The following is a 26,493-nucleotide window of genomic DNA, read 5'->3' as shown; positions in this document are numbered from 1 at the left end:
GTTTATATTTGTCTTTATAGAATGTCTTAAAATATTTTGACCTTTGATAGAGTAAGAACCAAACTGCTCCTGAGGATGTACATTCACTGCTTTCAGACTAGGGGTGGGCATTTATTGTATCATTTATCATGATAAATGTCTTAATAATTTTGACTTATTGTTGTCGCGATAAATATTCCACTTAACATGTCCTTATTGTCAGAATTGATAGTTTTATTTTCTCTGCTGTTTGTTCAACAAAAGCATCAATAAATATAAATAAATTTATCCTCACTTTTATTGTTGCAATTGTGCCGCAAAGTATTGTGATAAAACTTTAAGTCCGTATTACCCACCCCTATTTCGAACAATTCACACTCAGAAGACCAACAACTTTTTACATTTGAATTCATTTTGTGTGGAACATAATTTCATTTTAAAGATTAGAGGACCAAGTTGCAATTTTGTGCCAAAAATATGGTTTAGACATGTCGCATTATTTGGAAAACGAATGGCTAAATTATTCGTAATATTAAGATTTCATCTTAGTTTCATCTCAGAACTAGAGGCGCTTCAAACTTGTAACCAAGCTGCAACACTTCAGACGTGTGGTGGACAATATGGACTTTTATCATGATATATTGTGGTACCATTGTCATAAGTGACGATAAGAACTACTTTCCTTCTTTTTTAGGTACGTCTAAAACTGCGTGTAAGAGCAATCACCACCAAACATCAATATTGCTCTTGAAAAACATAAAGAAATATGATTTGTATCACTAAAACTGTTAGATCCTATTTTCAAATTTACTGGTATTAATTGGTGCTCTCATTGAACAGAGAAAATGGCAATCCCAACAATACGGACACATTTTAAAAAAAAAAAAAATTGTAATTAATTATGAAAGCAATACAAAGTAAATGACACGATACAATAAATGACTTCGCCTGGACTCAGACCTGTCCTCATACTTGAGGTTTTTTGAGTCTGGAATATTTTGAGCAGTCTTTATCGCGTGTAACCAGGGAAAAGCAAGCCAAGTCAATAAATAGAAACCCACATTTTCTGTGCTCATAAAACTTTCTTCACGCTAGCTGTAGCTTCATGATAATGGCCACACAGATGTCTCAAACTGAATTATTTATTACCCTTAAGAGGTCCTTTGAAATCCTATTACGTTTGTTGCTAAGGGTTGAAATCTGCAGAATCTCTTTGAGAATCTTTAAAGGTGACTATGTTGACATTATTCCCTACATTTATTAGACCCTCATCCCCCCCAAATAATCCAAACTAAACATAGTTTTCCAGAAATAGTAGAATCCTAGACACTTTTTAATGAGATACAGACTTGATGTCAGTAGCAACGGTCCTCTTCAAAAATCGGTACATTTTCATATTCATCCGTTAATCCTTATTTTCAACCCCACAAGGTTTGGAAAAATGTCAAAGCAGTTCAGTTTCACACTACCTGTTTAAACTGGGAGGCTTATGATGTTCATGTTGTTTAATGAACAGGTAAAGAAATCACTGCTTTTACACATTTAAGCAAGGTTGTAACTTTAGTCAAAGTTAGCATTAGCATCTGAACCCACCCACCCCCCAAAAAAACCAAAAAAAAAACATCTGGATCAAAAACAGATCCACCATTGAACAATCAATTATCATATAGACTTTTGTTTTCCATATTCAGGATTACATAAAGTAAGCCTGCGATTTCGTTTTCGTCTGCATGTCTGTTCATATTCACATCCCATTGCACCGCCTAACTCTTCCTCATCTGCTTCTGCAGGAGCAGAAGTCTTCAACTGGTCGATACAGCATGTCGCGATGTCCAAACTCGGGGTCCACGGCCACGTCAGACGAACAGCCGCACGTCGGCAACTACCGGTTACTGAAAACCATCGGCAAAGGCAACTTCGCCAAGGTCAAACTGGCACGACACGTCCTCACGTCAAAAGAGGTGAGCATTCAAAACACGCTCCTCCTGCAAATCGCTCCGTTCAGATCATCTGGTTTTATGATTGTATTTACTTGAATTGATCTTAAGCCACAATCTGTGTTGTTTAGAAAAAATATCTAATTATCATTGGTGAATAATCCATTTTAGGTATGACTTGTCTGCTTTATTTTTAGAGTCAAAGAGGAAATAACATTTTCAGTTTCGAATCGTTACTTATAAAACATGAGAGTTCTGCCACAGAAGTTAGTGTCAATCAGTGGTAGCATTTGAAATGTCCTGCATTATTGTGAAGAACAGATGGGAGGCATAAAGTTGCTATTGTGTCAAAGTGTTGAAAGCGTAGGAAAATCTGTAAAAATTAGTTATCAACCATAACAGCAGCAGGGACATTGGATATTAATATCAACCCAAACTTGTACATCGGTCCAAAACAAACTTTTGTTTTAGAAAACTACTTCAAAACCAAACTCCTTTATGTCTTTTTGTGATATAAATGACATTAATGAATCCAAACCTGACAATTTGATGTCTTATCTCAGCAAACATTGTAAAATAAAACCAAAAAAAAATCCTACAAGGCTGAGCTTTATTTGATGCTATGGTTAAAGTAGGAGTTGATGGTTGATGTTTGGCTGAGTCCTCAGTGTTGGACTGGATTCCTGGTTGCTAAGGATACCGACGGGCTCTCAGACTTGGTACAGAGCAAGTTTGATCTGATCTAAAGCTTTGCACAGCTTTTTGTGCATCGGCTGCTGCAGATTGTATCAGCGCTGTGAGGCTGAACAGAGAAGCCCGAGTCTTTCTGGTTTCCTCCGAATCACAGCTGTGATGTAAGGTGGCGGTCTGTCCCTTTAAGAGGTAAAATCTGAGCCTGTGTTGGACTCCGGTCCAATGCCCAGTTGAGTCAGCTGTTGATTTTTTTTTTTCCCTTTCTATCCTATGTGTGAGAGAGTGCAGTGGGCGGGCTCTGTCAATATGTGACAGCCTTGTGCCTGACACCCTGATAACGCCCCACGTGACCTCCTGGCACACAAAGAAAACAAGGGAGTCAGACAGGCACAACCAGAAAGAGGACTGAAAGGAAGACGTTGGTTGACAGAAATATCAGGCAGAAGTAGACCTCCCTGTTCTGTTTCCTTCTGAAGAGCTGATTCTTTGTTGCCCTGCCTTTGTGCTCGGCTCTTTTGTTCTTGTGCAGCTCTCACTTGAAATCCCTCCCATTTCTCAATTTTGTTTAGTTTTCTCCTCCCGTTTCATTCCTTTTTCATCTTTGTCTCCTTTGGTGGATTATAAACTGTAGACCTGATTATTGGTTAGAGCCAAAATCATCCTTCATCCCCTCGTGTGTGCGCGTGTATGTGTGCGCGCGTGTGTGTGTTTCTCTCTGTTTTGTCTTATTATGCAACCGTGTTGTGCTGTGGTTGTGCTCATGCTGCAGGACTGTATCGTTCCAGCGATATGTGTCTGAAAAGATAACAGTGTGGGTCTATTTGTGTGTGCTCTGCTGTCACAGAATGGGATTTCTAAGTGAGATTCAACAGTGTAATAAATGGAAAGAAAGGCGCAATGATCAGCTCACACATTTTGTTTTGCTTCCAGGTGGCTGTAAAGATAATAGATAAGACGCAGCTCAACTCCTCCAGTTTGCAAAAGGTGGGTCTCCATAAACTCCCCCGACACCCCCCCCCCCCACACACACACACACACACACACACACACACACACACAGGGAAAATCTTTAAAGCACACTCCCTCTTTTCCCTTTTTTCTCAGAAGTCACTCTTCCTGCCCCACATGTCCTCCTTTCTCCCTCTCTGCTCGACTTGTCTGAAGTGGTCCAGTTTTCAGAGAGAGTTTTAATTACGGGAAACAAGCTGCAATTACTTCCTTTGATCGTGGCAGGGTGGGGTCTGTCCACCTAAACAGACACGGCCCAGCCTCACGCGCACACACACACACACACACGCACGCACACACACACACCATGTGCTCCTCTAACGTCTCCATCCACCGACGCAGGCCATAAAATAGACACTTGTATCCAAATACAGACACCAGGCACAAAATGTAGAGGCAGCACAGTGGTGGAGATGAAGTAAATCATTTACAGTAAGTCACATGGCTCCTGCAGATGCAGTTAAGTCCTGTAGTTGATGAACTAGATCGACCGTCGTCTCCTAATCGGAGAAATAAAAATGGTGATAGTGGGGGGTTTTTTTTGTGGCTTGTGGCATAAAGTTAAATATTTATTTAAAAACAAAGGAATGTTCAGTTAAAACAGATGTTTTTACTTAAATATTTTTAATCTCATTTAGTAAGCAGCCTTCATTTGAACGTTTAGTCAACTGGGTTTACCGTTGCATGTACAATGGCTGCTGGAAAAGACAAGCGTTTTGTTGTTGACTTGCCATCCAGAAACCACTTGCTGCATTTTTGTTGATTGTGCAGGAGGCTCCACTTCGGCTTTTCAAATATATTTGGTTGCACATCTACACATCTGTTTGCAGCCATTATTATATGCCAGTGTAAACCTGTTCCAGGAGGCATAAAAGGTCTGAAGTAACAGGTTCTCCATTCATCTCCATTTAGAGAAAAGCAACCCCTTATCACGATACTGCCACCACCATGTTTCACTTTGGGCATGGTGTGTCTAGGTAGCTTCTGGCAGAATGTGCCAAAAAGTGAAAATGTTGACGATGTCTTCACACATTTTCAAGGCATCATTTAAAAAATGTTTCACAGACTTTGGTTTGGAGTTGATCATTTGTTTTTAGAGTGTTATGTACTGAAAAAAGAGAATGTTGTTCCAGTTAAATTGCTGAAATTGGTCAAAAGTAATTGAATTAAGTTTATCCAAGTTAATTTATTTGTTTAAACTAACAACTCAATAAACTTGGATAACCTTAAATTAATTACTTGTGACCAGTTAATATATTTAAATTGGATCATCTGTTCACTTTTTTTTAGTGTGCATGATGACTCAATGCATATTAACAAAGCAAAGAGCTTTATTGACTTCAAAAGATGCCTTATATAACACACAATTTCACTTTTATTCATGCCTTGGCACGTAATTATCACCCAGCTTAATTACAGTATAGTTGTATCATAAAGGAGCACACCAGATATTATCCTATCGCTCTAATTAGCAGACTGATTACTATAAAAGAGGGCAGATGGCCTTGATATCACATTGGTTACCTTCCAGGATTGTAACATTTAAATTTTAGACCTGCGGTCAGGGAAAGCCTCAGATCTTTTCCCACATTGGGAACTAGTCAGTTCTTAAAAACTGGGTGGATAAGTGGTAGCCAGCAACTTGTGATCAGCTCAAAACGCCAAGAAGGCCTGAAGAGATTGATACCTGCTACATCTGGATGAGCAGCAGATGTTCTGGACATGACTTAAATCTTAAGGGTTTTTTTTCTTCTTTTTATTAAAAGTCTATGAAACTTATCTTTAATTTTTCTTTACTAGTTCACCGAAACTGAATGGATCACACAGATTACAGAAAATGTCACTTGTTTGTCCAAAAAAAGTCATTTTAGCTACATTTTTATTTTATTTTTTCTGATTGTAAGTTAATAAATTCAAGTCAAACATTACTGGGTTTTATTGACTCGTTTACAGCAGATGATACAAGCAGCATAGCTTGAATCTTGAGCGACTCTTCTTCCACCCTATGTCTATAAACAGGAACTAGATGTTTGCTTTCTTTTTCTCTCCTGCAAATTTTTCCATTATAGCCATCCTGGAAAGCCTGGAAAACTCTGGAATTAGTCAAGAACCATCCGCATTTGGATTAGCATAAAAAAAAGAAAAATGTTTTTGTCTTTATCCACTGCCCAGTTACCTCTCCATCCATTGTTAACTTTCATCTTTTATACTTTTAAAATCTGTTAAATAGTCTGAGAACCCTGGAGGTTTGTGCCTGGATGATGATTAGTTTGAACCGCAGATTTAAATGAATCGATGTGGAGAAAACAAGCGGACCAGACAGTCGTGCGCCGTCGCTCTGTGTTGCTGATTGACGACTTGTTTGTCTGTTTGCCGCAGCTGTTTCGGGAGGTGAGGATCATGAAGATGCTGAACCATCCCAACATAGGTGAGTCACCCTGAAGCACCACGGTCCGTTCTGTCGTCAATCGCTGAGAAATGACCACGCCTGATTGATCTTTGAAGGTCATGACGTCTACTTTAGAGAGAGTCTACATCCTGTACTTTTTTTTTTGTTTATCTTCTCTCTTGTCCTCCTTTTTTTAAAAATAGTTTCTTCTTTTTTCTGCCTCCAGTCAAGCTCTTTGAGGTGATAGAGACGGAGAAGACTTTGTACCTGGTAATGGAGTACGCCAGCGGAGGTAAGCACATGTCTCTGGTAAATTATTGACCCCGCAGCTTGGATCTCTGCGCGTTACGTAACCAGCTATCTAACAGAAAGTAATTAATGTTTTGGGCTATTCCCTCCTCTGAATCAGGGCTGGGGTTAAGGGTTTAGTCTTTTGCCCATTGAAAAAATAAGTCTAAAAAAGAACAGGACATCTCAACTGTACAGCTTTTGGTTGCAGCACTAAATCTGTTTGCCTTATTTTTTTTTCTCTCTCTCAGGAGAGGTCTTTGATTATCTGGTGGCCCACGGCAGGATGAAGGAAAAAGAAGCACGTGCCAAATTCAGACAGGTGAAGATCCTTGTTTCTGAGATGTTGTTTTATCTTGGTTTCCTTTAAAGGAAACGACAGCGCCTTGCGAAGTATTCATTCTCAAATCCTTTCATAGCTTTTAATGGTAATTTGATATTTTGGATTTTGTTTAGGGGCTTGGAATTAAAAAGGGAACGAATGCAAGTTCACACCACACATTTCAGATGTTTAGTTTGTAAAAAATAAATATTTTATCATCTTGATTCCACGTCCCAGTTTTTTCAGTTTTGTTGTCTATCACAAATCGGGGTTCCCACTAAATCTGGAAAAGTCTGGGATTTGAATTCACAGTTTTTCAAGTCTGAACATGAAAAAGGAAAATATCTGTATGTTCTGTATTCCAGAATACTGATCCCTAAAAAGTCTTTAGGGATCAGATGTTCCTAAAATTAAATCTCCAAAAACAAAATTGGATGAATTGATAAATTCAATGTATCGCCCTAGTTCTAGAGGTATGAATACTTTTGCAAGACGCTGTCCAGGAAATGGGGTTGCATGAATTCAAGCTCTTTTTTTAAGCGACATTTCTGTGGCAAACCTTGAGTCCATTCTTGTTCCTCATAAATGCTTCCTGATTAATTCCTAATGAAGCATTCTGCCGTTTACTTAATTATGCAACTCTTTCACCCTGAACGTCTTGTTGTCCTCTCTCTCTCTCCCTTCCACCCACTCTGTCACCCTCCAGATTGTGTCAGCAGTGCAGTATTGTCATCAGAAATGTATAGTACACAGAGACCTCAAGGTGAGCACACACACACACACACACACACACACACACACACACACACACACACACGTTACTGAACAAGCCTTTTTCTGTGTGAAAAGAAGCATCCCCGTCTCTCTGAACACATTAAGCCTCATATGATTTTAATTTTGGATTAAGCGCTGCCCCCCCCTCCACCAAGTGGCCCTGAGCTTAATAACAAAGATGATATAACCTCTCCGTGTTCTCGTCCACGTCTCTCTTTTTGATCGCCTCGTTTTGTGCGTTTTAGGAAAATTGTTTGGGTTATTTCTGTTTGATTCACAGAATTTGGGGGCAAAACCTCCGCCGCAGCTTTGCACACGCCGATCCGAGCCTCGGGGTCGTTTCAGTTCATCATATTATGGCGCTTTTTAAATCCTCTTATTGTGCCAGAAGGCAGACGTGTAGACATTATCGTGATTACTGCCACGATAACCTGAAAGAACCCCCCCCCCCTTCCTCCGCCCCACACTGAGACAAAACTCAACGTTTTGCTTTTGAAGAATGTTGAGTCTTTCTGAACTTTATAATCGTTAAAAGAAACAAAACAGAAATAATGCAGAAAATATGAAGATTTATTTAAAGCTGAGAATGTTTATTATGTGATATTTTTCTTGTCCTGAACTATATTTTAGATCAACTAATGATTATTTTAGTTATTGATTTTTCTGATAATGAATCGGATAAAAACAATTGGCACAGCAGGTTCTTAATACAATGCCAGAAATGCATTAAAATATGCAAGTACACAAATCAGCTGTTCTACTTTTATATATAAATGATCATTTCTCAATTAACTTATGTTGAAATTTACTAAAACTACCAACAGAGTGAGGTTTTTAGACAGGAATTATATGTAAAACAGCATGTTTGTCACCTTTGCTAACTTTTTTTTTTTTTTTAATTCCATCAGTGATTAAATCTTCCTTTTTACACCATCTATTGAAAGAAGCTGCTTGCGCTCATTCTGACTTTATATTTCGTAATATTTGACTTAATATTTCATCCCTTTTTTTGGTTTTAATTTTATAAATCAGTTGGTCTCTTCACACACATCCATATTCATTAGCATTAAAACAACAAGTCAGCATAAATAAAGTCTTAGTCATGTTGTTCTCAAAGTAATTGGATCAAGTTAGAAATGTTTTTTTGTGCCACAGTTTTGTAGTAATGGTGCGAAACCTCAGTGTGATTGACGGGTCTCCCCACCAGAATCCCACCCGGCGCCGTTTAAAGGAGCAGAAATTGCTCTCATTCCTTTTGGGGCTCAGAGCTCTGAGACGATGTCCGTTTTGTAGTTAACGCTCATTCACCCAGAAACGCACAGAAGCTGCCGAGCATTCAGAGCGAGTGAAAAGGAGAGCACACCTGTTGCTAGGCAACCCAGCCTCCTTACTCGGTGGTTCACTTCAGGCTTAAAGATAAAAAGGCGCACATGAAGGTATAAGCACCGGCAGCTCACTTTGCCTCAGACAATCACTTTGAAAGCACGTGTTTGATCCAACATCATCATCATTATTATTATTATTATTATTATTATAGTTTTTAAACTCATTTGCAAGACAGTGAGACTCTCTCTGTTGTTGCAGTTTGCATGAAAGACGAAGAATGAAAGATTTAGTCTAAATAAATCATTCAGATGAAGCAGAGCAAGCTTAATTTCTAGCTCGATGCACTTTTTTGGACAAACGAACCCTCTTCTGTGCCTCACTTTTTGGTCCATCTGTCTCCTCCTCCTCCTCTGTTCCCACGCCTCTCTGACTGCAGGCAGAAAACCTGCTGCTGGACGCAGATATGAACATCAAGATAGCAGATTTTGGCTTCAGTAATGAGTTTACGTTGGGGAACAAGCTGGACACGTTCTGCGGCTCCCCGCCCTACGCCGCTCCGGAGCTCTTCCAGGGCAAGAAGTACGACGGGCCCGAAGTGGACGTCTGGAGCCTGGGGGTCATCCTCTACACGCTGGTCAGCGGCTCGCTGCCCTTCGATGGACAAAACCTCAAGGTTGGGACGGGAAGACTTTTTTTTTTTTGTGTGCGTGTGTGTTTTCGGTGCGTTACACAATCAGTCGTCTGCATTTGGTGGGCGGTTGCTGGATTTATCAGGCTAGTTTCTGCTCCGTTTGGCCCAATAAATCCAAAATGAAGAGCAAACTGAATAAAGGGCCGGACACATTTTTAAAATAAATTAGTCTTCATCGCAGTAGCACGCTGCATAACACAAAATATTACCAAGTATTTGTCCAGTTTCTAGTGCAAACATCTTTGTGCAACTGAAATAAGACAAAAGACACAAGTATCTTTTCAGCAAGATATAAGAGTTTATTTTCAGTAAATAATTCCTTAATAATGAAGAAAAAGTTCTTGTTCCATTGGCGCATTATTTCACTTAAAAGGCATTTTTCCAATGTTATAAGTGAAATAATTTGCTAGTGGAATTGGAACTTTTTTTCATCAATATTAACGAATGATTGACCTTAAAACAAACTCCTATATCTTACTGAAAAGTTACTGACAAGTAACTTTATACTTATTTCAAGTGTACTAATATATTTGCACTTGAAAATAGACCAAAATAATGCAAAATTTCACTCTGAAAAATGTAGACACTTTAAATTTTTCTGTTTAAGTGTGAACATTTTTCACTTTCAGAAAAAGTTCAATAAATCCTATTAACACAGATATAGTAACTGATGGTATTTTTACCCAGTAGCATTTTGTTGAACATTTACTTATTAATCAAAAATAACAACAAAAAGAAAAAAAACAACCACAAACAAAAAAAAAACAGAAAAAGATCAACAAACACTTAATGTTGGTTATAATTAAAAATACAAATTGATGACATTTTAATATTTTACTTTACTTTTTTTAATCATCAGTTTGTGTGAATTTTTATTTGTATTCCATGACTTTGTGTCGCATAAACATGACATAACGGTGACCTTGAGTTTCACTTCCTGCTGTTGACCACATGTGGGTTCGAAGATGCACCATCTAGGCTCGTGTGGATTCTAGTTGTAGCTGCATATTTAACAATAATAATAATAAAAAAAAAACTCTCTTGAATCTTTCTAATTTTACTTTCTTGGTTCTTTTCAGATTGTATCTAAAAGCCAGAAGATTTTAACTCTAACAGCTTCTGATTGTTTTTATTGTATGGAAGAAGAACAAAAATCAAGTAATTGTCCAAATGCTCAAGCAGTACATTAAAAAAAAACAACTGTTTTTGAAGCGACTTTTTTTTTTTTTTTTGTCTTCTACTTGGACAGATTCCCTTGTTTCTTTTCAAGTAAAACACAACTTTTAAGGCCTGTCTGGACAGACCTGACTGCCAGGTTAAAGATGGACTAAATATGTTGAATTAACCCTTAACCTTTGATGCTCTTGTTGCTGTGCAGGAGTTGAGAGAGCGTGTGCTGCGTGGTAAATACAGGATTCCTTTCTACATGTCTACCGACTGTGAGAACTTGCTGAAGAAGTTCCTGATCCTAAACCCTTCCAAAAGAGGAAGCCTCGAGGTATGCAGACATGCACTAATTTAAAAAGCACAAAACACACAGCGACTGCAGCAGTAAACAGGAAATCCCACTAATCGTGACTATTAGACATATTACATAAAGCTGAATTATTATTAACCACTGCATAGAACCAGTTTTTGTTGCACACGTGTTGTGGTAAACCTAGATTGTTTCATCAGCTGCATGTGACTTTGTTACTAAAGTGTAGAGTGATTTTTAAAGGCATACTGAGCACAAACTAGGTTCAGTTTTATGTCACTTTTTTGCTGCTACTAACTGGAAAACAGCAGGACTTTTGTTCCAAGAACAAAATGTAGGAGGGGAAATGATTCTGATTTCATTTTAAAGCTTTTTTTGTAATGACAGCAGCTTTGAGGCATTTAGGTTCACACAAAGATTAAAAAGAAGTATTAAGAATGTAGACAGAGTTTTTATGGGCGCTTGAATTTCAGTTAGGTGCTTTAAAGGTTTGAAAGGTAATTGATTTCTGGTTCAAGTAACTGAAAGTGATATTCAAACTGCACCGTTTTGTAATGAAGTGCAACTTAATGCTTGATTAAAACACTAAATGTGAAAAAATGTTATTTAAAGTTGAAACAAAATATTTCCATACACCTAATAAAATTTTAAAAAAATCACTGTCTGAAGTTAATCAACTAGTTTTTCTTTTAGATCAGTTAGAATCACCAACATTATTTCTATTTGCTAAATGCCAGAAAAATTAGCAAGAGATTGTTTTTCATAACTTTCTTTGTACATTATGTTGAAGCATTTAATTTGAGCAGGAAGGTCATTTATATTAGCAGACTTTGTTTGGATTGTTTCAGTAATGAATATTTATGATTCCTAATGGCTCTGTGATTTATTGATCGGTGTAATTCATCATGTTTACCTTATATTTTATACTGTAAACATGATTAAAATTGAGGGTTTTCTTTGTTTAGTTCTGACTAGTTTCTGCACAGGCTGTGTGTCAGAGACTTTTCAAAACAAATTTTTGTCTTAACTTTTTTTTTTTTTTTTTTATCTCCAAAGTGCGGTGCAGAAAAAGTTTGAGACTTACCTTAAAGATGCTTCATGTGTATTTGTGCATAAATAAAAACAATAGATTGAATATAACATATAAAACTAAAGATTTTGCAGAGGTGTGCAATTAACAATAGTGTTAAGTGAGTGAAAATGCAAATAACAGGGATTTAAACGCATGTTTTTTTGGGAGCAGTGATGGTTATGAAATCTGTCAGATACTGGGAGGAAGGGTCTTAGGTAATGCCCTATTGTGCACTTAGGATGCAGCAGTTTATTTTATCCCATTTAGCAAACCATGTCACCCTGTATGTATGTTTTTTTTTTTGTTTGTTTTTTTATCCCAGCAGCAGATAATGAGGGACCGATGGATGAATGTGGGCTACGAAGAGGACGAACTCAAACCCTACATCGAACCTCTACCAGATTACAAAGACCCCAGGAGAACAGGTACGTAGCAGATCCACCCATCTATTCTTCATTCCCCTTTTCACATACAGGGTTATGGTTACACAAGGAGCACAGCGTTTTAATCATGAATGATCTGTTGTTGTTTACAGAGAAAATGTTGCGGATGGGATATTCCCAAGAAGAGATCCAGGATTCTCTGCTGAACCAGAAGTACAATGAAGTGATGGCTACGTTCCTGCTTCTGGACTATAGGAACGCTGAGGTACTGACCTCTTCTCCTGCTCACACACCAACCCTCTGTTCTCTGTTTTGTTTTGTAATAGAGTGACTTAGTAACTCCTTTCAGTATTTACATAAAAACATAAGAGCACCATTAGTCTTTTTGTGTTTGTGTCTCGGTGCCTGATGATGTTTTTCCTTCTCCTCAGCTGGATGAATTACCCCTCAAAGCAAGGCCAGGAAATGATCTAAGCAACATAAATGCCCCCTCTCCACCTCACAAGGTACAAATACACGTATTAATGCTGCTATTTTATTTTTACCTCTAAATCACACCTTTCCTCTTTGTAATTTCTGAATATATGGGCATTGCATTAAAGGGACATGGAGGCTGTGGGCCGGGGCCCTTTCTATAAAAATCTGCAGTAAATCTTGATCATTCCCATTTGCATGTTTATTTGTGCAATTAGCTTAATCTTTAAAGAGATGCGTAATCTTTAATATTAGTGAAAAACTGACATTTTAAAAAATGCTGCAAACATTTGACACAGTACAAAGTAGTTAGTTTGCTTCTTTTTTTTTTTTTTGCCTGTTTTCCCTGTCCAAGTGTTTTTATAAATATGTTTTGTTGCGATTTATAATCCATTTTATTTAATAGTTTGATAGTTTTGTTTATTTATTTTGGATATTTAAAATGTGTTCCAGTTTCTGTGTTAAATATTCTCTGGAAATTAAATGTTTCTATTTTAGGGTGTGCTTTCATAACTATAGTTAAAAATGACAATATAATTTATCGTAGTAATTTCTGGGACAATTTAAGGTCCAGCAAAATTGATCTTGACAGGCATAATTACATACATTTTATTATTTTTAAAATTATTTTCTGTCTGTCTTTACTTATCTTTTACTTCATCAAATCATTTCCTGCACCTGTGACATCCCATAGGAACTTCAGTTTGGTTAAAAAAACAAAAAAAAACAGCAGCAGCACAATAGTTGGACAGTATTATCTCACTGTAACATCGTCATGATTTGTTCCCTCTTCACAGGTACAGCGCAGCGTGTCGTCCAACCCGAAGCCTCAGAACCGCAGAACCACTGACCAGAGTGAGGCTGGTTTTTTATCAGAGTTCATTAAAGCTGATGTGTGAAGGGGAGAAATGTGAATTGGGACAATATTACCAGGACATTAGCAGGTTTAGCTAGCTGGTTGTTTGGAAAACAAATTAGCTCATCTTTGTGAGTCTCTTTGGTTTTTATTCTGTCCAGTTTTATGCGTAAAGCATTTATTTTGTAGATGCATTTAGTCGTGTTGTGGAAAACATTTAAGTTGAGTATAAATCGGTGTGATCCTTGACAAACAAGCTGCAGGTCTGACGCCGACTCTGTCTTCTCCTAGGCTCCTCCTACTCAAAGAGGGGAGGTCAGTCCGACAACCGCTCTACAACAGAGGATTCAGGGAGGAAAGGCTCGTCAGGCAGCTCCACCACCAAGGTGGGGGCCAGCCCTCTGGTCTCATCGGATCGTAAAAAGAGCGCCACGCCTTCCACTGTAAGACCCGCCAAACGCTGCGCTCTAATGAAACAACGAAAAAAATTCACTACATCTATTCATTCATGTGTTTTACTTAAACAGCACAACCAGAGTAGAGATGTTTCCTGTTGTTTCTTTAAAATTGCTTCAACGTTTCTACCTTAAGACGTCCACTCTACTACTTTACAACAAAATGTGAAAAACTATTTCTGAAAAAGGATTCAGGATGTTTAATGTGTCCAGTTAAAGTCTTTTTTATTTTTTTGAATTCATTCCAATGCAATCCAGTCATATGAACACATTCAGATGTAAATACAGTCCACGTTCTGATTAAAAAATGCTAGTTGGTAAATGGTTGTCTAATAAATCATGTTGTGAGACTTTAGACGATTAATTTCTTTTAAAAAGAAAACAAACAGATTCAAATATCAGCACAGGAAGCAGACAATGAACAAAAACAGAAGCACTGAGTCAGGAATACTTTCTATGTTTCTGTCAATGGCCAGAGAATAAAACAGCTTAAGAACAAAGTAGGGCTGAAACGATTAATCATGATGAATCACTTATTGAAACAATTGTCAGCTAATTTAGTAATAAAATCATTAAGTGACTCAAAAAAAGGTGAAAGAGCAGATGGAGCAGTAATTACCCTACAATTGTACAAACATTTTGCATTTAAGATGAAAAACCTTAATTGTAAATATGTTCCACCCAGAAATCCTCAAGTTGCACTTTGTTGAAATTCTGTAAAAAAAAATAGAAAAGAAAAAAAAATTAAAACTTCCAATTGTTTGAAAAATATTCAACATATCAACCTTAAACTGTATCGATAAGTCAAGTAAAAAGGGCAGAGTTTTTCACACACAGATTTTTTTTTTTTTTTTACCTTCCTGAAAATGATCAAGCATTTTGGGCAATATTTTTTTTTTTCTTTAAAATTTTTTATTATTTATTTCCATTTTTTTATATTGTAAAAGATGAGCTTAAATTATTAAATAAAAAATCAGCAGAGAGTGCCAGTTTCATTTATCCGATAAATCGTCAGAATAATCAATAGAATAAATGATTACTAAAAACAACCAGTGACTGCAGTGTTGGAACAAAACACTGAGCCTGGTATGAGCCAGGAACAGTTTCTTCAGAAAGAGAGAGGACAAAATGTTACTGGCAGCAATGGCAGCTCTGTCTAAAAAGAAAAAAACTTTCTATGGGAAAGGAAAGCAAACAGAGTAGATGAAGTAAGAGAAACTAAAGTAGAAGGCCATGCATACTTTCTATGAAGAGAGCAGAGAGTTTTTGGCAGCAGTGGTTCTTTCCAGTGCAAATCAATAACAATGTATAATGCAATCGACGCGTGATCAATATCAGTCCAGTAGAATATTCAATCATTTCACTGGACTCTGATTCAGAACTGCACAGCATTCTGGGAGATGTAGGCAGAGGAAAGGCTTTGGCCATCTCTCTACCAGCTAAGGTAGGTTGGTGGAATCAACCAACTGGCCCACCCTTTGGTTGCCTAGCAACAACCAGTTGAGTAACTTGCGCAGCAGCAGTTTCAGGTTTCACCACCATGCGTCATGACTGCTTAAAAATAGAAAACAACAACGTGGAGTGAAAACCAAACGCTTGCAGTATTTCATATATTTAAAATGAAAAACCAATCAATAATTATTGATACTGACCGACATGAAACTCTTATACCGTCACGTTTTTCAGTCATATTGTCCAGCCGCAAAATAGTTGCCCAGCTGCTTACAGAAGCATTGTATCGAGTGTAGAAATACTGGTATTTCTCTGTACTACAGTCATCAGCTGCATGACTGTAGTGCAGCCTCCAGTGTGTTTCAGTGAATTGTATCCCAATATGGAAATAAGAGTCGGACATGAAATGCGAGCAGTCGCTCCGGTTCTAACGTTTCTGTCTTCTGTCCGTCTGCAGAATAGCATCCTCTCCACCGGTACCAGTCGCAGCCGGAACTCTCCGCTGGCTGAGAGAGCCACGCTTGGCACTGGCATCCAGAACGGCAAGGACAGGTACACAAACACACCCCTTGCTCGCAAAACAACAAGGTTTCTGACAGACCACGGTACAAAAACACCCGCATACAGCGTTCAAAAGGCAGTTGGTGCCATTTCCCCGCCGCTGCACGCCGAGCAGGAGCGCGCTCACACCGGTTTGTGAATGAAGCCGCCCCTCAGCCACGTCGCTGACTGATCCCCAGACCTTGGCTGGTGCTCCGCAGAGCGCTGCCAGCTGGCGCAGGGAGGGGTAAGCCCTCCTGGACTCCAAAATCAGGCCCTCCTGGGAATTTAGGCCAGACCTCCAGTAGATTACAGATTTCCCCCATGATGCTGACATGGAGGCCCGGCAGTCAGAGCGGGGAGTTCGAGGGAACTGGACGGTAAAAGGAATCACAAGTCTGTAATATTAGGCTACAAAACTGGCTTCCCATGTTCTTCCTCTGGGATTGGGATACTCCCTCTCATTTTACTCTTCTAAATTTAGCTCACGCTTCAAACTCTTCCTTCTCAGTTGCTTCAGACTTTTCCAGTTTGGACAAAAAAAAAAAAGTATTTTGTCTGCACTGGAACTACAAATTGATGATCGAAAGCAAATATTTGCCCAAATCGTCATAAAATTTTCCATTTCCCAACTCACTCATGTCCTCACACGCAGCTCATGCTTAACCAGCCATACGCTTTGTGTGCTTTCTCATGAGCTTCAAACATTAAGCCAAAACATAATCCCAACTGCGACGGTGTCATGGTTCATAACTGCTTTATTACTGTTCATGTTGTCGTTCTCAAATGACCCCTCTCGGTGCCAGCAGCGCTTTATCTACCGTAGCAGAAATTGAGCTGAATCTGTGCTCAGGGACTGACGCATCTAAACATTTTCCACAGATTTTTGTCTTCTGATTCAGTGCTGCCTGGTGATGAAGGGCTCATTTCAGAGCTCATTGCTTTGTGTTTTTAAAGTCATGTGGGTCTAATTAGCTATGCTAGTTTCTGCTAACACAGTGGGGTTATCATCTGCTTTGTTTTTGAAGTTGCATTTGTTTGATTATCATTAATGCTTTTGAAGTTTGGGCTTTTTTTTTTTTTTTTTTTTTACTTGTCTTACTCCTCCCACTGTCTCTCTCTCATCTTCATTCTCCCTCTCAACTTTTCTAATGTTCTTAATTTGGTTGTTTTTTATCTTTGTCTGAGCGCTTATCTCTCTGGTCTCCGAGTCTTACTTTTCTCTGACTCCTCCTTTCTTGGCTTCCTTTAGTCCTCCTTGTCTTAATATTAATCTTTCGTCCCATTTCTACATTCCCTCGCTCTCTGTTTGAGATTAGCACCACTAGTGGAATATTAACCCTCTCCTTAATTTGTGTGGTCGGTGTTTATAGGCTTACGCAGCTTTAAACATAGTCATGGTAAAACGAAAGTACACCCACTCTCAGTTCTAGCTTTTTTCCTTCATATCAGGACCTAATGAAATGATCCGGTCTTAAATCTAACCGCTGTATTAAAAATACGCAGCAGCTTACTTTCTGTATATGAAACAAGAATGAATGTGTTTAAAACTAAATTAAACTCCATTTAGGAGAACCAGGTTGGATATAGTCAATTTCTTGGCAACTATTCACACAAGTATCCAATAGTGCATATTTTTCTACTAGCTAAACTACATTTTTCTAATTGTTCAACTGAGGAAGTGCTGTTCACAAATTTGACCGTTTAACATGCTAGCTGGAGCTTGGACTTTATGGCTGTGTTCACACAGCAGGCAAATGGGACCCACATCAATTCTGACATTTTCTACCCCAAAAAGTCCAATTTGTGCCTCTTCTATATGTGGTACTAAATCGGTTATATATCTGATTGTTTTTGAAGCGTTTGCAGCCAAAAAGCTCATGTTGGCTTAACTGTTTTCATCATGTTGGCTTACACTAGCATGTTCAATAAACCCGATCTGTTCATTGAGACAACGTTTTAGTTTTGAAGACAAAATTAGCTTAAAAGCTAATGCTAGCTAATGCTACAACCCAGACGCGGTAAATCCAGATGTAAAGACTAGCTGAAAAATATAAATATGAAAAATATGAAGGAAGTCTGTCACTGCAGTCATAGTGCTCACTACTTCTCTATAAAAACTGCAGTCAATTCTCCACAAGAGGTCACTGCTATTGTGCTTTCTTTTCTTTTATTAGCTTCTTTTGTTTCATGATTTTGTGAATCGTTGCTGAATAAACTTTAAATCGATACACAAACGCTCCGTCCATTATTACCCCCATAAACATGCACTGCTGTGCGACGTCAACGTTCTTCTTCTTCACATGCGCGTCGCTTTTGGGTCGCAAACTATTCATACACAAGTCTGATTTAGTAGCATGAACAACTATTAAAATAAAAAATTTTATTTTTGCAAAAAATTAGAATTGCTCATCAAGACCTGCTGTTGGATCATAGCTTTAGTTGTCTGTAAATCACTTTATAACCCTTCCCAGATTGATAGCAGTGAAGCCATTGCTGATGCCTCTCCGGCCTGGCATTGTGTTAAAACGCGTCGGCACACTTTAGAGCTGAAAACTTCCTAATCTCTTTCGAGATTGCCGTTGATGAAATTCATTTAATTCATATCACCTGGTTGCTGCTTTCCCTCTTAAATCCTATGAAAGGATTAGGGTTGAACAAACTCCACTAATTTCTCTCTCCTTTATGTAGTTTTATTTAAAGACCTGATAGCTTTTATTATGTCCTGATGTGTAAGACTCCAGAAATGAAAGCAGTGCTTTGTTTCTATCATCGCCAGCCTTGCTAATCCATATCGGAAAGAGAGAATTTCCCCCTCACTGTTACGTCTTTTTTCTGTGCAATAATCATTTGTTGTTTGCCTTCAGTCACTGTGCCTCTCTCTCTCTCTCTCTCTCTCTCTCTTTCTCTCTCTCTCTCTCTCTTGCGATCTCTTTCTCCGTCTCCCTGTGGTACCACTCTGAGAGAAAAAAAAAAACAAGAACACACACAGTACTCTCACTGTGTGTGTTCTTGTTCTTCTTTCTCTCACTCTGTCTCCATGTTAACACAGAGTTAGAGCTGTCAGTAATGTGCAGAGCTTTGTAGCATCTGGACAAGCTTGCTAATTAACACAGGGAAGGTAAAGAGATGGAAATAGAAAATGTTTAGAAAGTCGAGAGTCTGAATCTGTTGATTATTCTGTTGATTAATCAGTTAATCGGATAAAATAAAATTATACATTTCATTTAACCACTTAAGCCTTTTTTATACAATATTAGGAATGCATTAAAGGATCTAAATAAACAACTAAATTCATTTTAAAATAAACATCTTATCGCCTAAAGTGCAATATAATGCAGCATTTCTTTGGTAAATGCAAACCAGGTGAAGCTAAAACTGCAGCTTGAGGAGCTAAAACATATTTACAAAGATGTTTTTATTTTAAATGCAAAATGTATATATTTATTGTACAGTTTTGACTTAATTACTACTCTTAATATGCTTTTTTTTTTTCAGCAAATGGCCTACTCCAGCTAACAATTATTCGATTACTAAATTAGTTGAGGATTATTTCAATAATCGATTCATCCCGATGAATCGGATTAATCGTTTCAGCCCTAATCTGCTGCTTGACCTGACAGGAGCGTGAACGCAGATTAAATCTATACTGCAGCACAGTCAGAGCTTAGGCAGTGCAATCACGCAACACTTGGGCAAATCTTGCTGCTAGTTGCTTTTGCAGTAGATATTTATCAGTAAATGTTGGTTTGTGTTCGTTTACATGTGATCTTGCTAAAGTTTTCATACCCCTTGATAGAGGCGTCATTTATTGCCATATGAATATATTTAAATTACTGATTTTAAATAAAAAACGACACCGATGGTATGATCGAAAATGCATCAATAAATATCAGTAAATTCAAAAATATGATTAAACAAAGCTGCTTTGTGCAGCTTGGTGATATAAATCACACGTTTTGAAGTAAGCAGTGCCCTGAAAAAGCCTAAAATATGCATTTCAATCTATCACATTTTTTGTCATCACTTTAGTACCACAAAACATTATGATAAAAGTCCTAGTACAAAAAGCCCACCCTTGAAGTTTTTCACATTTGTTTGATTACAACAACAAAATGCATTTCTGTCTGATTTCTTGTGGTATTGCAACACAAAGTGATGGATTTTAGTGACAATGTTGAGTTAAATTGGAACTTAAAACCGAATTGGATCCATTTGTGTTCAGCCGTTTCTACTGAGACGCCCTGTGATTGTGTTGCATTAATGGGAGAAGATTGGAACAAGTTTTCAAGGGGTATGAATAATTTTTTTTTAGAAAGCTCTGGATGAGAAGCAAAATTGGTTGTTCAGTTTGTGCACAGCAGTCCCAAACAGTGGGCACAATAGACCGTAAAACATAGATGTTTTTGTCTCCCAACGTTTTGAGTTTTATTGCTTTGCACATTTCTGTCTCTCTTTGTCTCCATAAATTGCCTTCCTCTGGTGTGACGGCTCTGAATCGTCTAGAAGTTGGTCTTTTGTGTTTTTCTTTATGTGAAAAGATGAAAGCACAAAAAACCTGTTTGATTGTGGTTTCTCTCTTTGTGTGGAACCGCACAGATGAAAACAAATGAAGACCAACTGTGTTTGTTGCATGCATCTCCTGTCCCTACTTATTTGTTTCTCACTTTCCTGTTTTTTTTTTGTTTTTTGTTTTTTTTCCATTTTATTTTATTTTTAAAAATAAATGCTGCCTCTAACCATACTCCACCTCACTTCCCCACCCACCCTCACACAAACCCCGCCCGCTTGTGTGTGCAAACGCCCCATGCTGTGTGTGTGAATGTGTTTGGATGTGTTTCGCCGGGCGGGGTGTTCCTCCTCCTCCTCTTCCTCTTCCTCCTTCCCTCCCCTCCCATGCCAGCCTAAACACTCCGGGCTCCCGAGCCTCCACTGCCTCAGCTGCCGCCGTCCTCTCCTCCACGTCCTCGCGTCCCCGCCACCAAAAGTCCCTGTCCTCCTCCAATCATCCATGCCCCTCAGACCTGCACGCACCTCGGCCCAGGCAAGTCTTTGCATCGCAGACACACAAACACACACCTTTCTACCTCACACCACTCTTCCTGGAGAGGACAAAGAGGAGAGATGAAGACGTATGTTGACACAATTGGGACAAATTATTATTATTTTTTTTGCCCCCCTCTGCTAATAATTTTTGTGGAGATGCATCGATCCGATAGTAACATCTGTATTGGTCCCAGTTAGGGATGCAAACAATTAATTGTCTTTTATTGGTTCATTAGATTCAAATTTGTTCCAGTCCATTAACTAAAAACACCCATTTAGATCTTTGTTAGTGTTGCAGTGTGGCCTCCATCCAGTAGAGGGCAACACTGGTCATCACTGGAGCCAGTTGACAGAGGAACAAAGATGGTGGGGCAATAACAGGATGGTGAAGAGACACGGTCCAAACAGACTCCACTTTTGGACACAAAATGCATTTTATGCAGTTTTGTTTTGAAATGTAAACACTTAAACAGTTTCACCTTAATAAGAAACAGGAACCTAAAAAACATTATATTTGAGAAATAAGTCATTAATAAGGTGAGAAAATAACAATTTTATTCAGTCAGTATCTAATGCAGCTGCAAGTATGATGAATAATGTTTTTTTCTTAATTTGGCGTATTATGAAAACTTTAGACCTTTATGTTACGGACACACAGTCGATTCTCTTGATACTAGAGAAAACTCGAGTTTTTAAGAAAATGGCCTCTTATAATTAAGCATTACTCGATCGATGAGATCAGTTAACTTCAGATTAACTCATTAATCAATAACTTGCATCCCCATTGAAAAAATTGCACTCTGGTGCAGAGTTAGCAAATAAATTTGTAATTCAGTACATTTATGTCTGTCTAAAGAAACATTTTAAGTCAGTTCAGCGCTGTTTGTCTGTATCGGATCGGTATCATCCAATACTGCACCTCAGATATCGGAAGTGAAAAAGGCGGATCGGTGCATCCCTAATAATTCCCTCTCACTGATGACTTTATCAATCAAAGCAGTTCTTCTTCCTGCTGCTCTGCTTGCATCAACCACAGAGTCAAGATGGGGGAAGACTTTATGTTTCTCTAACGATCTCAGCATGTTTTCAGTCAACTTTAACCTCATCGTTGAGCAAACAAGCTGAAAAATAACCATTCTTACCTTCATCTTTACAAGTTAGCAGCTAACATGTTAGCGGTTGTGACTTTACATGTTTACAGCATCTCCACATTTTCTAAAACTGGCCATCTCAGACTCGCTGGTTCCCTAGCAACAGCCAGGAACTACACAGTCGAGTTAAGAAAACTGTGCCAGCGTGGGAATGTTGACATGGCTTGCTTTTTTTTTTTTCTTTCTTTTTTTCTGCAGCTAAACAGGTGCTGTCAAATCACACAGTTTACTCGTCAGGCCATAACTGAGCAGTCACACGTTTCAGATCAAGCTGAGCAGGTTTTTCTCCACACTCTGCCTCTAACGGGAAGCCTTGTTTATTATGGTGATTGGAGGAAAAAGACGTTTCTCCACACATTTAAGGGCTGGTTTTGGTCCAGATGTGGATTTTATACTCAGATTTTAGCTTATATTTCAAAATATGGGCATTTTTTAAACACAAATTACATCTTTATATCTACATAGTAGAAGAAAATTCAAAATACTTCATTAATCCCAGAGATAAATTGCATGTTGCAGCTCTTATTAAACAAGGTTCTTCAAGGAGTTTTTGTAGATCCAGTCGGCATCTCCAGCACATTTTATAAATACCTTTTTAAAAAGGTACAAAAAGAAGTGTTGGTAGATTTTCAGGTTGAAATAGTCACATCTTCATACTATAGAGGACTTGTTTTCAGCACACCCAAATTAACCTATGAATCATCTCTTCATCATGTCATGAAGTTATTACAACTGATTTATTTTTGATTTTTCTGAATGCATTTAGATTCTTGTTAAATACTGACATGTTGTTTTTGTATAGAGAGAGCTTTTTTTCTGGCTAAAACAAATATTCTGTTCTAAAAAAATATTCTGTTCTGTTCTAATTTGTGTGCAATACGTCTTAATCTCAAACAAATTTGCCTGGGAAATCTTAACTCCATTACAAGAACCGCCAGTCAGACTTTGCTACCCGCTTTCTGTGTCTTGCATTGTCTCGCTGTCGGCTCGCTTCCCCGCTCTCCCTGTGCGTCTCCTTGAGGGCCACTTTGATATTTTTCCTCTAATTTTCCTCAAACCGCCGCCCAGCGCCGATCGGGGAGATCCCGAACACTTTGGGTGCAGCTGGCTCAAATGTCAGCGTTAAACTTCCTGCAGAGCGAATGTCAAAGTGGCCCTCTGGCTGTGTGTGGTTCTGTCTCGTTCTGTTGCATGCGTCCTTCAGCCCTGAGCTCGGCCCGTTCAGAACCTGGTTGGGAACGCCGGAGAGAAGGTACCACTCAGACACTCGGACCGAACCACGACTCACCAACAGGCAGAACATAATCCCCGCCTCTAACTCGCTCCCATCCGTAACAACCTGTCCAGTCATCCACAAACTTCCAAAATGACTCGTTTTCTGACTGATTTTAAAGGGAGTTTAGCTTGTGTTACTTTTCTTTTTCTCTGGAGTTCTGCTCATAAATGGACCGCTGAAAAGTGCAGGTGTAATCTTAAACCAGAGGTCAGCGACCTTTCAACCCTGAGAGCCTTTGGTCCAACTAAACAAAATTTAATTGGAGCCTCAACAGCGTCACAATCGAAACAGTCTTTATTGTCATACAAAGGGGACATTTGAGTGTAAGGGTTCGCATAAAAATAAAGTTTTTGGTGTTAAAAACAAATATATATATGAAACTTTATAGATCAATAACAATAATGGTAATAATGTCATACTGCACATCAAAGCAAAAAAAAAACCCGATGTGCATTAACAGCGGAAATGTTTAAAAATTAGTGAGAAAAGAGTTGGTGATGAAACAAATTAGCTTTATATTTTAAAAAAATTACTATTGGAAAAAAAAAGAAAATCCTTAAACTTTTACACAAAAGCAATACATTTTTATTTTATTTTTTACTTTAAATAAATTTTATTCAGTTATGTCAACAACAAAAAAAGTACAAACTTTGCAACAAAAAGTCAAAAAAATGACATAATGAACAAAGATATTCCTTGGTGTCATTCTTTCTGGAAATGCTTTGCATACATATATAGCATAAAAATAGCAAGCATTTTATTTTAAAGCGGCAATCGTTTAGCATTTTTGACCAAAATTACAAAGAGCTGAACTGGAACGACTCGCTTGTATTGTCAGTTACTGAGACATTAAGAAAATTATTCTTAGTGCTGAGGCTTTTTTTCCGTTTTTGTCCTAAATTTGTTCAGTTGTTAGTTTGTTGAATGCTAATCTAGTGTAATATAACATCACTTGCTTGCTTTGTTATATAAAATATTCAATAAATGTAGAAAAGAAAAAGTTGAGAGCTACAGGTCGTAGCCTGGTGTTCCCCAAATTTTGGCCGGCTGCTCCGGCTGCAGTCCTCACGCTGAGGCACATTTGTCTTCATTTTTTAATTCCTCGCGTCCAGATTAAAAATATTCTGTGTGAAAAGGGACTCCAAGTGCACAGGATGTCCAGAACGCCTCCTCTTTGTGTTAATTTTTGCACCTGCAGTCAACACAGCAGCTGGTAGCTGCTCATTTGTCTCTCATTTTTAGAGCTGCGTTATTTCCTCTTCCTCAAAGCTGCTGATCTGAAACCGAAGGTTTCTTCGAGAAGCGTTTCGAAAACCTGCGGGGTTTTCTGCATCTCAAGAAATTGGGGAACGGTTGGAGAGGTTAAACGGGGTGAAGGAGGAGGAAACGCTGTGTGGCTGCAAAAAAACAGGAAGTATAGAAGAGTTGCAAGTCTGTAAAGTCAGATAGCTACCTGGTTATAACAAGCTTGACTTAAATTATACATTTAGCTCCAATTCACTTTAAATAACATCCAATAAAGAAACCAGTTAGTTTAAATAAATCCAAATTAATCTATTTCTGCACAATAACATAGTCAGATTCATATTCAATACCATACAGTCAAATTTGATATAAATTAAAACACAGTCAAATTCAGTTAAGTAACGAAGACTTTACATGTGGCGACTGTGGGGGGAAAATACTTCATTTTAACCAGAGGAAGATGATCCACACACAAAACAAACCACTGGACCAGGAGTACTTTCAGATTTCCTCTGAGAGAACACTGTAGGAAAATAAATTACTGAGCCAGGAAAGGAAAACCCAGTAAATGAAGTGAATAGAAACATTGAGCCAGGAGTACTTTCCATGCAAAGAGATAACAGTTTTATAGCAGTGATTTCATATGCTTGAAATTAATCCACTAATAAAGGAAAAAATAAACATATTGCAGCATATTCAGGTACTTGATCTGTTTTTTCCCCACCACATGGTCTTTTTTGAGTCTGTATGCTCCAGTTAACAATTAATCAATTACTAAATTAGTTGATGATCGGAGTATGCAGACTCTAAAAAGGACATTTGGTGGAAAAACATTCTAAGAATAAAAAGTAATGTTGTTGATTAAATCAGGAACTATTTTCAGCCGTTGCTGTAATCATAATAACGGAGCTGTTGCTGCAAACCTGTGAGGAAAATCTGAATTTTCAAAGTTTTTCGAATTTAAAAACTTGTTTGTAGCATAAAAATGTCAAAAATGTCGCCTGAAGACTGATTAAGACTGAAACGACAACACCGTATTAATTGCAGCAAGTTGTGACAACAGCTTCATCAAAGCGTTTACATCCAGGAAAATGATGATGATGATGTTGAACTGAATCCGTTATTGAGACACAGCAGCAGCTTGTTGTAACTCAGGATGTTGCAGGAGCTTTATTAAAACGTTTTCCCTGTCGGGTCTTTACCGATGCTCTTGTGCCGTCTGCTTGTGACGGGATCAGCTGAGGGTTAATTTGATGCTAACTGCAAAGAAAACCTGCAATTGTGCCCGCATTAGAAACGATGCTGCGGCTCCATTAACCTCTGCCCACGCCACGTTAGAAACACGGATTCTCTTGATGCTAACACACATTATCTAACCCAAATCGCATCATTGCCATTCACAGAACCACTCAACTAATCTCCCCGATCCAGCCTGTGTTGTTTACGTCGAGTGTTTTATTTTTTCCTCTTCATCTAACTGATGCTGACTGATGTGCTGACGTTCTTCTCTTGATCTCCGCTCTGGATTGAGCTCTAAGTTTTGTCGAGGGGGCTGGAGAGGACTGCTTCGCTCTCAGACTCGTTATGTAATCCGTCTCTGGCAGAAAGCCGTAGTTATGGGCGACGGCAGGGAGGCTGATGGGTGAAGCAGCTGAGAGC

General features: G+C 38.4%; 1 protein-coding gene across 11 annotated transcripts in view; it reads left to right on the top strand.

The window, feature by feature from the left end:
* mark2b (MAP/microtubule affinity-regulating kinase 2b) overlaps positions 1-26,493 on the top strand; it is a 61,352-nt gene that overhangs the window by 22,136 nt on the left and 12,723 nt on the right. For 8 of the 11 annotated variants that reach the window (XM_088015376.1, XM_088015375.1, XM_088015378.1 and 5 more), the window contains 15 exons: positions 1,770-1,940; positions 3,540-3,593; positions 5,997-6,045; positions 6,233-6,298; positions 6,546-6,616; positions 7,323-7,379; positions 9,153-9,389; positions 10,786-10,905; positions 12,279-12,381; positions 12,492-12,604; positions 12,771-12,845; positions 13,611-13,668; positions 13,961-14,112; positions 16,034-16,128; positions 21,020-21,160. In XM_088015376.1, the coding sequence (XP_087871502.1) occupies positions 1,770-1,940; positions 3,540-3,593; positions 5,997-6,045; positions 6,233-6,298; positions 6,546-6,616; positions 7,323-7,379; positions 9,153-9,389; positions 10,786-10,905; positions 12,279-12,381; positions 12,492-12,604; positions 12,771-12,845; positions 13,611-13,668; positions 13,961-14,112; positions 16,034-16,128; positions 21,020-21,160 (1,562 nt within the window). The remainder of the gene's footprint in view (positions 1-1,769; positions 1,941-3,539; positions 3,594-5,996; positions 6,046-6,232; positions 6,299-6,545; positions 6,617-7,322; positions 7,380-9,152; positions 9,390-10,785; positions 10,906-12,278; positions 12,382-12,491; positions 12,605-12,770; positions 12,846-13,610; positions 13,669-13,960; positions 14,113-16,033; positions 16,129-21,019; positions 21,161-26,493) is intronic. The other 3 variants (XM_088015377.1, XM_088015379.1, XM_088015380.1) reach the window with 3 other exon arrangements.

This window comes from Poecilia mexicana, unplaced genomic scaffold (genome assembly GCF_051168715.1).
Source record: "Poecilia mexicana isolate PSO_F unplaced genomic scaffold, ASM5116871v1 scaffold_18, whole genome shotgun sequence".
Lineage (NCBI taxonomy): Eukaryota > Metazoa > Chordata > Actinopteri > Cyprinodontiformes > Poeciliidae > Poecilia > Poecilia mexicana.
The sequence above is the reverse complement of the archived record's forward strand: the minus strand, read 5'-3'. Positions and strand labels throughout refer to the sequence as shown.